Raw genomic sequence first — 15265 nt, forward strand, 5'->3', positions numbered from 1 at the left:
TTCAGTACACAGTATTACACAGTATTACACAGTATTACACAGTAACTCAGAAACCAGACCAGTCTGACCTGTGGGAACCACACTGGAACAAACTGGGACAAGCTGGACAGCTTGTGGCTGTTTACTGGTGCTTTCAGTGCATCCTGTTCTGTTATTAGAAGGAGAGGACAAAAGATTAAATTAACAAAATGAAGTAAGAGGAGATGATGGAGGGAAGAGAGACAACGAGAGGACGACAGGAGGCTGTTTGAGCTGATGGAGCTGATGGAGCTGATAGAGCCGACGGCTGGTGTCTGCTTTCTGTTCCAGAGACCACACACACACCAATACACACCTACACACACACACACACTGACACACACCTACACACACACACACACACACACACTGACACACACACACACACACTGACACACACACACACTGACACACACACACAGACACACACACACACACACTGACACACACACACACACAGACACACACACACACTGACACACACACAGACACACACACACACTGACACACACACACACACTGACACACATACACACACACACACACTGACACACACACACACACACACACACTGACACACACACAGACACACACACACACTGACACACACACACACACACACACTGACACACATACACACACACACACACTGACACACACACACACACACACACACTGACACACACACAGACACACACACACACTGACACACACACACACACACTGACACACACACACACTGACACACACACACAGACACACACACACACACACACTGACACACACACTGACACACACACAGACACACACACACACTGACACACACACACACACAGACACAGACACACACACACACTGACACACACACAGACACACACACACACTGACACACACACACACACTGACACACATACACACACACACACACTGACACACACACACACACACACACACTGACACACACACAGACACACACACACACTGACACACACACACACACACACACACACACACAGACACACACTGACACACAGACCCTCTGGAAGCGTGTCGGAGGCCCGTTCTGAGCACTTTCACCTGTTTTTATCTCTTCTGATGATGAACGGCGGGTTTGATCGCCGACGCTCTGTCGTTTAACGTCGAACTGGACTTTGTTCACTCGACCGTCTGGAGTGTCGTGATCCAGCAGCCTGTCGATGGACGGCCGTGTCCAGTCCTTTCTTCCTGACGGTGATGCGGGGGTGTAAGCTCTGTGTCCACTGATCTGTGTAAAGGAATTAGATGTCATCACCGTTGTATACGGTTATCATATTGTGGTCAATAGCCAATCAGATTGCTTGATCTGAGATATCCATTTTATAAGAAAGACAAGAGTCAGGAAAATTCCAGCGCTTTCTCATTCCGATGTCTGCAGAAGTTGAAATGTGAATCTTTCACACGCTGTGTTTAGAGTTCTGAGAGGAGGGAACGTGGTTTTCAGTTTTTCTGCTTTCTCAGTTTTGTGATGAGACTTTTGAGAAACTGAGTTCTAGTTTCAGGAAGCTGACTGATGTTTGTTTGCAGGAGTGATGGGTTCGCTGGAGATGGACGAGTTCGGGGACAGACAGACGGACTTTGCCGTGTGGGACATGACAGACATCGAGTCTGGAGACTTTCAGGTAAAACACCTCTGACATCACCATGATGTCACACAGCTGAGAGGCGAGTTAAAAAACCCGTCTTCATACTTTAGATACTTTAGATCTGTCGGATAATTGTGGACAGCCGAAACGGCTGGATCCTCTGAATGCAACTTTTGGGGTCTCAGGTGAGAATATACCTGGTATACCAAAACAAATCCAGCAGGTAAAACCTCCAGAAGAAAGTGGAGCTCATAATGATGTCCACATTGAGACGTTCTTCTTCTCCTCATTGGCCTTTTTGTGGCTTTTGTTCTGCGTTGTCTTTTTTCTGTGCTAAAAAAAAAAAAAAGAGTAAACGAAACTTCTACCTGATGATACGTTCAAGGCTGCTCAGAAATCTAAGCTCTGAGTGCTGGCTTTCAGCAGCAGCAGCAACATTGCACATCTTTAATACACTGAGAGCGCTCAGTTAACCGTCCACTAAAGCAAACAGTTCAGGTGGCGTGTGTGTGTGTGTGTGTGTGTGCGTGTGTGCAGGTGGTGTGTGTGTATAACAGCAGTATAAAACAGCTGGCCATGCAGAATGGGCGGAGCTTCCAGTGGCCAGGTGGTGCTCCACCTCCAGACGTCCCAGAGTGTGGCTTCAAGAACGACAAACCAGCCTGCCTCGCACGTACGTACACACACTAAAATGTAATGATTAACAGTATGGGAACACACACACACACTTGCAGATTTGTACCTTGTTATTGTGAGGACCCCCCCCCCTCCGTCTTCCATCCCACCACCAGCTAAACTTAATTCTTCTCTCCAGGTACTGTTTCAATGCATCAGATGGTTGCTATAGTGATCTGCTTTGTCTTCGTCATCATTGTTACTGTGACTGTCTTCATCTACAGGTGAGATTCTCTCTCTCTCTCACACTCTCTCACACACACACACACACACACACACACTTTGTACTTCTATACTTGTGAGGAGCCTCAATGACAGCCCTTCATAGTCAGCCAAAACCTTCTCACTTTACAAAATGTCCTCACTCTACAAAAACGTCCTCGATCTACAAAAATGTCCTCACTTTGCAAAATGTCCTCACTGTCAGGCCGGGGACTCAGAAGAGGACTCAGACGCAGAGATCAGTGCACACAGAAGTTTATTGAACACTCTGGTACCAATTCGCGAAGTGTTAAACAAACCAGCTATAAAATTATCTAGGCAGAAAGCTATGTCTAATAAATATCTATAATAAGGAAAATAACAAAGAACAAAAAACACTCACTAAGAGGAATATCTAAGGAACTCAACGGCTATGAATACAAGAAACAAAAATCGCTCCCGAAGGAGGAAACTCAAACAACTATGGCTAAACCAGACTAGGTATGGAAAACAACGAAATCAAAAACTATTTCTAAATAACGGAGAAATAAGTAATATCAAGAAAAAACTATCACAACAGAAAATCACTCAACAAGGAGGCAAACAAATCGGCTGAGATAATACTACAAAAATAAACCAGAAAACTAAGTTATCAAAATTACAACAAAAAACACTCACGAAGAGGAAACAAGAGCTTACGACAAAATCTGTGGCTGTGGTACGGGCAAGGGAGATGACAGGCTCGGGTGAATTGCTTGACGGACAAAGACACACTGGCACAAGACAAGGGAGACGCAGACTATTTAACACGTGGAGGGTAATCAGGAACAGGTGGAGACAATAGGTAATCAGGGCGGACACACGGGACACATGAGGAAGGGCAAGTGCTCTGAAACGAGAGGAGAGTTAGGCCTTCAAAATAAAACAGGAAATAACAAGACAAAAAACCCATGACAAGACAAACCTCACCGCGGTGTGACACTCACTTTACAAACACGTCCTCGATCTACAAAAATGTCCTCACTTTACAAAAACGTCCTCGATCTACAAAAATGTCCTCACCTTACAAACACGTCCTCGATCTACAAAAACGTCCTCACTTTACAAACGTCCTCACTTTACAAAAACGTCCTCACTTTGCAAAATGTCCTCACCTTACAAAATGACCCACTTTACAAAAACGTCCTCACTTTACAAAAACGTCCTCACTTTACAAAATTGTTCTCAATTTAGAGACACTTTCACTTCATAAAATGTGTCACTTTAAAAAATGTCCTCACTTAAGAAAAACATCCTCGATTTACAAAAATGTCCTCACTCTACAAAAACGTCCTCACTTTACAAAAACGTCCTCACTTTGCAAAATGTCCTCACTTTACAAAATTGTTGTCAATTTAGAGACACTTTCACTTCATAAAATGTGTCACTTTAAAAAATGTCCTCACTTAAGAAAAACATCCTCGATTTACACAAAGATAGACGTACCAGAGACTTTGTGATGTTTGAGCTCTCACAGCACCTCTCTCTCTCTCTGTCTCTCTCTCTCTGTCTGTCTCCCTGTCTCTCTCTCTCTGTCTCTCTCTTTGTCTCTCTGCCTCTCTCTCTCTCTGGTATAATAGAGAGATCACAGCGAGGTCGAGGGTGTGATAGCGAGCTAATCTCCTCTGATTGGCTCAGAGTTTCATCAACAAACAGGAACGTTATGATAAAGTGTTGACATGAAACGAATGATGAGCAGTTTGAGGCCAACAGAACAACAGAAGAGATTAAGTGATCTACATTTAGTGGTGGATTTCTTCTACTTTCTGTTACCTGAAGTTAAAAGATCGTGTGACTGTATCACAAGGTTTGATCACTAGACCAGCAATTAATGTGTGTGAACGATGGTGCCCCTCCCTCATCACCACCGCTGCAGTGCCTTTGAGCAAAGTGCTGATGATTAATAACAAATAACAGCTAGCCTTCATTTGTCAGTGAAGCTTGTGTTAAAAATCAAATCAAATAAGACGTGTATGGTGATGAAACAAAAATACCATTGATGTTCAAAAAAAAAAGAAGACCCAACATTGAGCCCTGTGGAACTCCATGTACGTTTAGTCTTTTTTATTTTGTTAGTTCAGTTGACACTAAGAGAGACATCTTAATGGAAACCTGCACACTCATAACTTTTGCATTTCTACATTTCTAAGACTGTGTGTGCAGCTTTTTAAAGTGACAGAACCGAAACCTTTTATGGGTCCAGGAACAATAAGATGGGTAGAGCACCATCACAAACTCCTCTGCATGTGCACATAACCTACATTTCTGTTGTAGGTTTAGACACTAGATTCGATGAAAGTCATCAACACAGAATTGAAAATGATGAAATATCTTCTGCATGATTAATTTAGGACTATGTATTGTGTGTATGTTCCTGTGTGTAGAACCTGGATTCATCAATAAATCATCACTTTAACTCAGCAGTATCATTGCACTAGACTGGAAACCTGCTGCTCAGCTTTATAATGTTGGACCAGACAGTCCTGTGGGGAAACATGAAATGTTACAAACCTAATGTTGGTTAGTTAGGTAACATTATTTAGGTAAGAGTTAAGAGTCAGTGTCGGTGGGGGTCCCGGGTTTTAATGATGAGGCCAGCTCCAAACTGGAAGAAAAGCTTTTGGTCCTGATGGATTGCAGCCTCCTGCAGGGGAGAGCCTCAAAAAGTTTGTGCCCACAGTGAAAGCGGTCTGCCACAGTCTTACCTACCTCAGGGTCCTGGAGGATTACAGGTCCTGGAGTACTACAGGTTCTGGAGTACTACCAGTCCTGGATGACTGCAGGTCTTGGAGCACTACAGAGGTGGTGGGAATGATTCACACAGTCTGCTCTTGTCTTTGGCAGTGGTAGCAGCATACCAGATGGTGATGGAGGAGGTGAGGGTGGACTCAGTGATGGTGGTTTAGAAGTGTACCACCATAGTCTGCAGTGTTGGTCGGTTGTCTGCAGGTTGAACTTTTTGAGCTGCCGAAGAAAGTACATGCCCCCATTGAGAATATGGACAATGTGCTCGAATGACTTCATTACCACAGTGGTCTGGGTGACAGGTCTGTAGTCATTAAGTCCTGTGGGACTTGGTTTTTGGGGGACAGGGATGATGGTGTCTTGAAGCAGACTGGAAAGTGACATGACTCCAAAGCACAGTGCTTCAGGGTGGAGGGAGAGACAGAGTCTGGTCTGGGTTCTGCCTTGAAAAGCCTGACAGAGTCGTCACTGCGGTAGTGGAGGAGGGGGGCTCTGAGGTGGGCAGCTGTGGAGAGGCCCAGGCCCCTACTGAGGTGGGACAGATCAAGTTGGTGGATTGGAGCTGGTGGAAGGACTGACCAGGGAAGGTGAAATCGCTTCCTTTTACAGCCTTAACAACCTCATCAAAGCTCTCAAATGCTGGCATTGGATTCAGGGCTGGCAGGAGGTGTTTGACCAGGCTGAATCACGGCTGGTGGTTGAAGGTCGAGGTAAGAGCGGTGATGGAGGATGTAAGCGTGATGATGGGTATGTGTTCAGGAGAAGGAGAACTTAACTACTATGAAGCAGTTTGGGACCAACTCAGTCCTCTCTCCCAACTCCAAATCTCAGACGTGTACGTGAAGGTTGGAGCTGGGAGGAAAGATGGTCTGGTCAACCAAACACCTTCATGCCCACTGTGCCACAAAATGACTTCCTTCCCACCAAGCCCACTGTATTCTACACTCGCTGTAGATTTGTACTGTAGAGACGCCTCATTGACCATGTTTACCTTTGTCTCCAGATGTGACTCTTTCTCCAGCACCTGTCCCAGGAGTCCTGGAGGAACTCCCCCCTGAAAGCAGTGCTGTAAAACAGACTTTTATAGACGACTGTTCTGGCTCATTGATGTGTTGTGCTGTCCTCCAGCATCACTCTAATGTGATGGCAGACTCCAGCTGTGTTGTGTGATTTGTAGGTAAAGAGATGTCTAAACTTCTTCTAAAACTGGGCTAAATTTGTTGTTAAACTTTTTAAAATGCATTTCGATGTAAAACATGTTCAGGCTCAACAGGATCTAGACGGTTTATAATGTCTCCTGGTAAAAGCTTTACAAAAGTGATTAAATAGTGAATTCCTTCATTACTGCACAGAACTACCAGTACGACCTTTTTCAGACAGACTTTAAGGAAGGCAGGCCTCTCATTTCTTCCCATGAGTCGATCCACCAGAGGGGGCTCAGGCTAAAACGTTTTGAAGCGGCGTGGCAACATCCAGCAAGACACCGTGTTGGCCAGTCAAATACATGCAAGGGCGAGTAGCTGCTGTGATAGTTTCCCAGAGTTGTAAGGTCCTGTGTGTATTTCACACCTCTGTGCAGACTTTGGTGTCTGATAAACCTTTAAGTGCATTAATGTGTCACTGAAACCGGATGCAGGGTTGATTTGAATGCTCACCACTGAAGAAATGGCAGCTTGTTCACATCAACCTGCAACCTGGACTAGTCAACAGTCCAGGACCTGTTCCAGGATCATTGAGGGTTTTTCACCACATTTAGTGCACTTGGACAGGAAATCACCACCGAGACCCTCTGTCTCCCTCTCTCGCTCTCTCTGTCTGTCTGTCTGTCTCTCTGTCTGTCTGTCTGTCTCTCTGTCTGTCTCTCTCTCTCTGTCTGTCTGTCTCTCTGTCTCTCTCTCTCGCTCTCTCTGTCTGTCTGTCTCCCTGTCTGTCTGTCTGTCTCTCTGTCTCTCTCTCTCTCTCTCTGTCTGTCTGTCTCTCTGTCTGTCTGTCTCTCTCTCTCTCTCTGTCTGTCTGTCTCTCTCTCTGTCTGTCTCTCTCTCTCTGTCTGTCTGTCTCTCTGTCTGTCTGTCTGTCTCTCTGTCTGTCTCTCTCTCTCTGTCTGTCTGTCTCTCTCTGTCTGTCTGTCTCTGTCTGTCTCTCTGTCTGTCTCTCTCCGTCTGTCTGTCTGTCTCTCTCTCTGTCTGTCTGTCTCTCTCTGTCTGTCTCTGTCTGTCTCTCTGTCTGTCTGTGTCACTGTTCAACACACTCGTCTCTTTCCTGTTTATCCTTTCCCTCACCTTTCTCTCTTTTCTCCCTTCTCTACTTTTCAACACACATATCAACAAACACACACACACACACACACACACACACACACACACACACACATGCCCCCCCCCTCGTCCTGTCTGTTGAACAGGAAGTTGAAGCTGGAGAGCGAGCTGGCGGCTCAGCTGTGGAGGGTTTCCTGGGATGACGTTCAGATGAGCAACCTGGATAAAGTCCTGAGGAGAGCCTGCAGCAGACTCACCATGTCTCTGGTAACACATAAACACAGGAAACACACAGGAAGTCATTTAAAACTACTAACAAACTACTTGCTGGACTAATTACAAGGAGTTCATCTGGATCCTCTGCAGAAAGGCTCCAACTGTGCCTCGCTGATGACCATGGAGGGAAACTTCCAGATCTACACCAAAACCGGATACTACAAGGTCTGACTTACACCACGTCCTTCTGACAGCTGACAGTCTGATCACACCTCAGCACTGACACTGATGATGTAATGATGTCATAAATATGGTGGTAATCTTTCTCTCCTGCAGGGAAATCTGGCAGCCATCAAGTATATCAACAAGAAACGTATTGAACTGACCAGGAAGGTTCTGTTTGAACTAAAGCATGTAAGAGCTCAGTCTTCTACCTACCAATGGACCTGCCTACTTCAGACTGTGGAGTTTCTTGTTTTAGGGTTCAGTGCAGCAGTGTAAGCTAGTACTGATGGGCCCTTGAGCTGCCCGGTTAGGATCTGTCCACATGTGGAGGTCTGTCTGTCTGCTTGTAGCTGCTGTTTGTCTGCTCTGTGTAGAAAAGACTGAAGTTCACAGTTTCAGGGTTGAAGCTGTTGAGCTCTGAGCAGCATCAGCAGAGGACGGTGACTCTGTGTACATCTGCAGCAGCTGTGAGCAACACATTACCCAGCAGTCATCACTGCATCTGTATATGACATGAACACCAGAGAAAATAAGAAAATATTCATTCAATTTAATCATTTTTTTTTAGTTTGTTCATAGTTTTTATGGTAAAGAAGCAGTAGAAGTAGTAGAATAAGCCTACAATTTTGTTGTACTTTGCTTGCTACTGACGTTTTTTGACAGAGGTGGATGTGCACATTTGAGGATATATATACCAACTGATCTCATCTTGAGATTATAATCTATTGGGTGGGACCTGCTTGTGATTAGGATTTTGATGGTCTTAATTGAATAAGAACCCACCAAAGTATCTTCCTATATGTCACCTGACTGGCTGACTAACCGACTTGCCTACTTATGAACTAACCCACCTACTAACGTACAGACAGAAAGAACTACCTGCCTGGATTTAAACCTACTCAACTATTTACCCACCAAGCAACAGACCCATCCACCTGCTGACATACCTACCACCGGTCTTGCCCACCAGTAACCTACCAACTTACCTGCCAACAGCCAGACAACCAAACTACCAGCCTACTTACTTACTTGCATTAAGCATAGTATCTAGTTTGGTTTGGTTGCTTTAAGGATGAAGATGGTCTTGGTGGAATTTGAACCTACCAATCTTCCTCCCAACCAAATGGCTTTCTGGTGGACCAACCTACCATGTGACTGATCCACCAATCAACAGTCCCACCAACCAAGATATCTAATTTTGTTCAGTGCCTTGCTTGTAGGATGCTGATAGTTTTGGTGAGATCTGAACCAGCAGCTTATGTGCTCTTGCAGATGCGTGACGTGCAGAATGAGCACCTGACTCGCTTCATCGGCAGCTGCATCGACCCGCCAAACATGTGCATCATCACAGAGTACTGTCCCAGAGGCAGCCTGCAGGTACACCACGCCCAACTCTTTACCCCTCTCATCAACTCACCTACAGCCCCCTGAACAGACCCCTTATACCTTATACGTCTATCGGCTCCATTTATCTTTCTAGCTTTCCTCTAACATTCCTTCATATCAGATATTCTTCCCACCTATCACTTACAGTTACTTGTCAGCACTGTATCCTAGCAACCTCCAGGCATGGTCACCTAGCAACACGAGAGCACATGTCAGCCTGCTGTAGGTTGATGTGGGCTGCGTGGGGTCTGGGTTGTTGCCAGATGACCGCTGGATCTCAAAATGTCAGTTTCACAAAGAGCAGCTCGGGTAGTTTGAGTTATTTTGTGCAGTGAAAAGAGGAACAACTGTCCCCTGTGGACGAACTGTCAGGTCACTTAAATGAGATATCCAACTGAAGTCCACCCACACAGGATGAACAGGACAGAAGCAGGAGGGAAACCGCACCTTCACTTAGGTCCTCATTACTTTAACTGCTGGTTCAGGACAACATGTTAACCCTGATGAAATGACATCATCTGCTGCAATAGACCTGAACAGTCAGCAGGACATAGATGAGGAAGAGGAGGCAAAGATACCACAGGAGCTCTGTCATGACTCAGATCTTCACAGACATGAAAACATGGTGATCTCATTCAGTGTGACTTCACTTCCTGAATAAACCTCCATAATCCTCCACTGAGAAACTAGAGAAAAAAGATGCTTCAGAGTCATCAGAATACCCTTTCATACCCAATCAAGATGCTATCACCTGTTACCAATCAGCCTGTTTACCTGTGGAATGATCCAAACAGGTGTTTTTGGAGCGTTCCACATCTTTCCAGTCTTTAGCTGCTCCTGTCACAACGTGTTTGAAACGTGTTGCTGCATCAGATCCAGAATCAGCAGATATTTACAAAAATCACTGAAGCTGATGAGCTCAGACAGTAAATATGTTGACTTTGGCAAGTTATCGCACTCTGTTTTATCAATGTTTTACACAGCTTTAAGTGTACTTCAAGTATCAAAAATACTAATTATTTGTTGTTGTTTGTAATGTTGTGCAGTAAAAAGTTGAATATTTCCCTTTGTAGTAAAAGTTAAAAGTTTATGGCAAAATGACTTTTCACCAGAGACACCCCCTCTCTACACTCACTCATGTTTGGTGAATCAAATGAAATGAGGCTGTGCATGTGTGTGTGTCTTCCAGGACCTGATGGAGAGTGACAGCATCACTCTGGACTGGATGTTCAGATACTCTCTCATCAATGACATTGTCAAGGTAACAGCCTGTTCCTGCAGTTTTGCTAAGTAACAAAATTACCTCTACTCGACGTTCGAGGTCCACTTACTGAAGAACAATTAAAGCTAAAGGAAGCTGTTCTAATGACACTATAAGGCTGCATGAAGAGAACTCAGACAGACAGGAAATCAGTAACACAAAACAGAAAGACAAGACAATATTCACAAAACATCAAATCAGAGGAAGAATCCACAAAAGACAAATGTATCAAGTCATATTAGCTGATTATCTGATGGTTGAAGCAGATAGATATATAGACATAATGTGTGTCTATATGAGGGAGTCTATATAATGTGTGTCTATATGAGGGAGTCTATATAATGTGTGTCTATATGAAGCAGCCTACATAATGTGTGTCTATATGAGGTAGTCTATATAATGTGTGTCTACATGAGGTAGTCTACATAATGTGTGTCTATATGAAGCAGCCTACATAGTGTGTGTCTATATGAAGCAGCCTACATAATGTGTGTCTATATGAGGCGGTCTATATTATATGTGTCTATATGAGGCAGTCTACATAATGTGTGTCTATATGAGGCAGTCTATATTTTATGTGTCTATATGAGGCAGTCTATGTAATGTGTGCCTATCTTTCTCTGATCACTGAATTTTTATAATTGAGAGATTTTTGTTTTTAATCCGGCCTGGAGCCTTTTTGTTTTCTACGTTGGTGTATGAGTCGTGCATTTGAGTCCAGCCCCTTTGAGCCTGAGCGCTTGTGATGAAACCAAACGCTACCAACATGCTCAGACATCTTGCCTCTGTCTCCATTTATTGTTGTTGTTTATTTTTGTTTCCAGGGCATGTTGTTTCTCCACAACAGTGTCATCGTATCCCATGGCAACCTGAAGTCGTCTAACTGTGTGGTGGACAGTCGCTTCGTCCTGAAGATCACTGATTATGGTCTGCAGAGTCTGCGGACCAGCAGCTGCCCTGAGGACACACATGCTTACTACGCACGTACGACATACATGAACACACGCATTTGTGTTAAAATACATATATGATGCGTAGGCGGTGCTCACACTGTGGAACATGTGCACGCATGTACATATGTGTTCATGGTAACACCTGCTGTTTCGACTTTGAAACTTATTAACAATAAATAAACAATTTCTAACACCTTATAATGTAGCTGTACGGATAGTTTCTGGATGTCAACAGCTAGTGCTCCTCTTTATAGCACCATGTCTAAGGCCTCTGGCACTGCTATATGAATACTGAATGAATGATGAAAAACATACGATAATACAGTTTTAAACGTATCCACTAATGTGTCACAGTGAGTTTGTATGAACAGCTATGAATCTTCTCTAACACGCTGTTAATGCTCTGATTTGGTCATGTGTATCGGGGACACCCGGCGCCATCGCACAGGAACCGTTTTTGGTTTTGATGTTATTACATCAACAGTCACCAAATCACAATATTACTCACCAGACAGTCAGCTTCGCTGTTCATCAGCTGACTGGGATGGAATCATAGTGACAGACTGGTTCGGTTCTTATATATTTAAAACACTTCCTTTTGAACTGGTTATACTGGGGCAGAGGGGCTGAGAGGACTGGTTATACTGGGACAGAGAGGCTGAGAGGACTGGTTATACTGGGACAGAGAGGCTGAGAGGACTGGTTATAGTGGGACAGAGGGGCTGAGAGGACTGGTTATACTGGGACAGAGAGGCTGAGAGGACTGGTTATAGTGGGACAGAGAGGCTGAGAGGACTGGTTATACTGGGACAGAGAGGCTGAGAGGACTGGTTATAGTGGGACAGAGGGGCTGAGAGGACTGGTTATACTGGGACAGAGAGGCTGAGAGGACTGGTTATAATGGGGCAGAGAGGCTGAGAGGACTGGTAGTACCTGAAGTGCTCCCTTTTGCACCTGCTTGGGATGATATGATGTACCCACCTGTGCACCTCCACCCCGTCTCTTGCAGGTAAGCTGTGGACGGCCCCTGAGCTGCTGAGGTCAGAGTGTCCCCCTTCCTGTGGAACTCAGAAGGGGGACGTTTACAGCTTCAGTATCATCCTACAGGAAGTAGCTCTGCTGAGAGGAGTGTTCTACCTCGACACACACACTCTGACTCCTAAAGGTCAGTACACGTCCACAGACACGACTCACTTCATAATAAAAACTTCTCAATTCTGAAGTTTGTTAGTGGAGGAGGTCCGGAGCGATGCTGCAGGGACAAACAGAGCAGGGCAGAGAAGGCAGAGGCTGGAATCTTCAGGAAGAACAGTGGAGACTGATCAGGGACTGAACAGGTCAGGGAATTACAGGTAAACAGGAAGCCAGGAGACAATACAGCTGAAGCACAGGTAAAATAGGTTTAGAGACAACAGGAGGAAATCATGACATAACAAAGGTCATCAGGATCAGAAACATGAAGCAAGACCACGGTTTGATCTACAATGACCATCCACCACACAACGATGGTCCCAGTAGCTCAGAGACCAGGATCCACTGCACAGTGATGGTCCCAGTAGCTCAGAGACCAGGATCCACTGCACAGTGATGGTCCCAGTAGCTCAGAGACCAGGATCCACTGCACAGTGATGGTCCCAGTGGTGTCAGTGAGCTGATGAATGGATTTCATGTAAAGAGAAGAAGAAGCTTTTGACATGAACGGGGGTCATTAATTGAGTCTTCGTGCACATAGTTCCAGCTCACAGAGTTCCTGGAGGTTTTCAGCACAGACAGGACAGAGGATCAGGTCTCAGCCACCTGTGAGGGGGGGGTGTGACCTCTCAGGATTTAGAACAGGTAGCTTCATTCCCTCAAAGCCTTCTGCAGGCAGTGATGCTGACCTGGAAGATGTTGTCATGTTCATGAACAGTAGTTACAAAGAAGCTGTCCCTGTGTGTCCCCTCCCCCTCAGAGATTGTTCAGATGGTGCTTCAGGGCGATGTCTCCCCCCTCCGGCCCTCCCTCTGCTTCCACAGTCACAGCGAGGAGCTCGGAGTCCTGATGCAGCGCTGCTGGAGTGAAGAGCCGAGCGAGAGACCCGACTTCAACACCATTAAGATCCTGCTGAGGAAACAGCACAGGTGAGGAGGGGCACACCTGGACTGTGACGAACACCTGAGCAGCACACAGGAACATAGGGGGAACACAGGGGGAACACATTAATATACACATTAATACACGCAATGATACACACAATGTGTATCCTCTCTGTCCTCCTGTCTGTCCTCCTCTCTGTCCTCCTGTCTGTCCTCCTCTCTGTCCTCCTGTCTGTCCTCCTGTCTGTCTTCCTCTCTGTCCTCCTGTCTGTCCTCCTCTCTGTCCTCCTCTCTGTCTCTGTAGGGGTTATGGTTCAAACATCCTGGACAACCTCTTGTCTCGTATGGAGCAGTACGCCAACAACCTGGAGGAGCTGGTGGAGGAGAGAACGCAGGCATACCACGAGGAGAAACGCAAGGCTGAGGCCCTGCTCTACCAGATACTACCACAGTAAATATACTGCAGTAATACTGCACAATACTGCTGCTCTACCAGATACTACCACAGTAAATATACTGCAGTAATACTGCATAACACTGCTGCTCTACCAGATACTACCACAGTAAATATACTGCAGTAATACTGCATAACACTGCTGCTCTACCAGATACTACCACAGTAAATATACTGCAGTAATACTGCATAACACTGCTGCTCTACCAGATACTACCACAGTAAATATACTGCAGTAATACTGCATCCTATCTCTCCTGCTGTATGAAATGTCTGTGCTGGCTGCAGCTTTCAATTTAAATTGAATTTCTTCTTATTGTTTTTGTCTGACTAACCCTAACCCTCCCATGTTGGGGAAGCTAATAGGGATCCAAATAAAGGATACAAATGCTAATACTGCATCAAATACTACAGAATGTTATTATGTTGAGAACCGTTACTTCATGTGTGTGTTTGTGTTTCAGTTCTGTGGCCGAGCAGCTGAAGCGAGGTGAGACAGTTCAGGCCGAAGCTTTTGACTCTGTCACCATCTACTTCAGTGACATCATCGGCTTCACTGCCCTGTCTGCTGAGAGCACCCCCCTACAGGTCAGTAGAACTGAGTAGAACAACACTACAGGTCTGTGGAACTCAGTAGAACAACACTACAGGTCAGCAGGAGTCTGCAGAACACAGCTGTTTGCACACGTGTTTTCTATTTAAGTATATGCAGTATGTACAGTATGAGTTTTTGTACATGCATGTGTATGTAATTTTAATTTCACATATTTTTATATACATAATCACATGGAATTGTTGGGGGTGTTCTTTTTCTATGGACCCCAGAAGGGGTAGCTGTGGTCTATTTGCAACAGATTATGGGAATTAGTGATTAAAAATGGACACTGTACAAATCCATAAGCACAAGACTGCCACCTGCTGGTGCAACCTGTTATTACTACAACTGAAGACACTGATTTAACACACGTTTGTATATAAATGTGTTTGCAGTGATATAAAGTGGTGGGGGGTTTAAACTGCTTTTTTTACACTCAGGTTGTGACCTTGTTGAACGACCTCTACACCTGTTTTGATGCCATCATTGACAACTTTGATGTTTACAAGGTAACAGATTCCTCACCACTTCAACTACACACAGTG

General features: G+C 45.0%; 1 protein-coding gene across 1 annotated transcript in view; it reads left to right on the forward strand.

The window, feature by feature from the left end:
• The window catches only part of npr1a (natriuretic peptide receptor 1a), a 36205-nt gene that overhangs the window by 16151 nt on the left and 4789 nt on the right, over positions 1–15265 (forward strand). The window contains exons 6-19 of the mRNA XM_041954740.1: positions 1582–1676; positions 2178–2313; positions 2455–2539; positions 7702–7822; positions 7922–7996; positions 8108–8185; positions 9269–9373; positions 10572–10643; positions 11468–11627; positions 12606–12761; positions 13548–13716; positions 13976–14122; positions 14590–14713; positions 15161–15229. Of these exons, the coding sequence (XP_041810674.1) occupies positions 1582–1676; positions 2178–2313; positions 2455–2539; positions 7702–7822; positions 7922–7996; positions 8108–8185; positions 9269–9373; positions 10572–10643; positions 11468–11627; positions 12606–12761; positions 13548–13716; positions 13976–14122; positions 14590–14713; positions 15161–15229 (1592 nt within the window). The remainder of the gene's footprint in view (positions 1–1581; positions 1677–2177; positions 2314–2454; positions 2540–7701; positions 7823–7921; positions 7997–8107; positions 8186–9268; positions 9374–10571; positions 10644–11467; positions 11628–12605; positions 12762–13547; positions 13717–13975; positions 14123–14589; positions 14714–15160; positions 15230–15265) is intronic.

The sequence above is a fragment of the Chelmon rostratus genome, chromosome 16 (assembly GCF_017976325.1).
Source record: "Chelmon rostratus isolate fCheRos1 chromosome 16, fCheRos1.pri, whole genome shotgun sequence".
Classification (NCBI taxonomy): domain Eukaryota; kingdom Metazoa; phylum Chordata; class Actinopteri; order Chaetodontiformes; family Chaetodontidae; genus Chelmon; species Chelmon rostratus.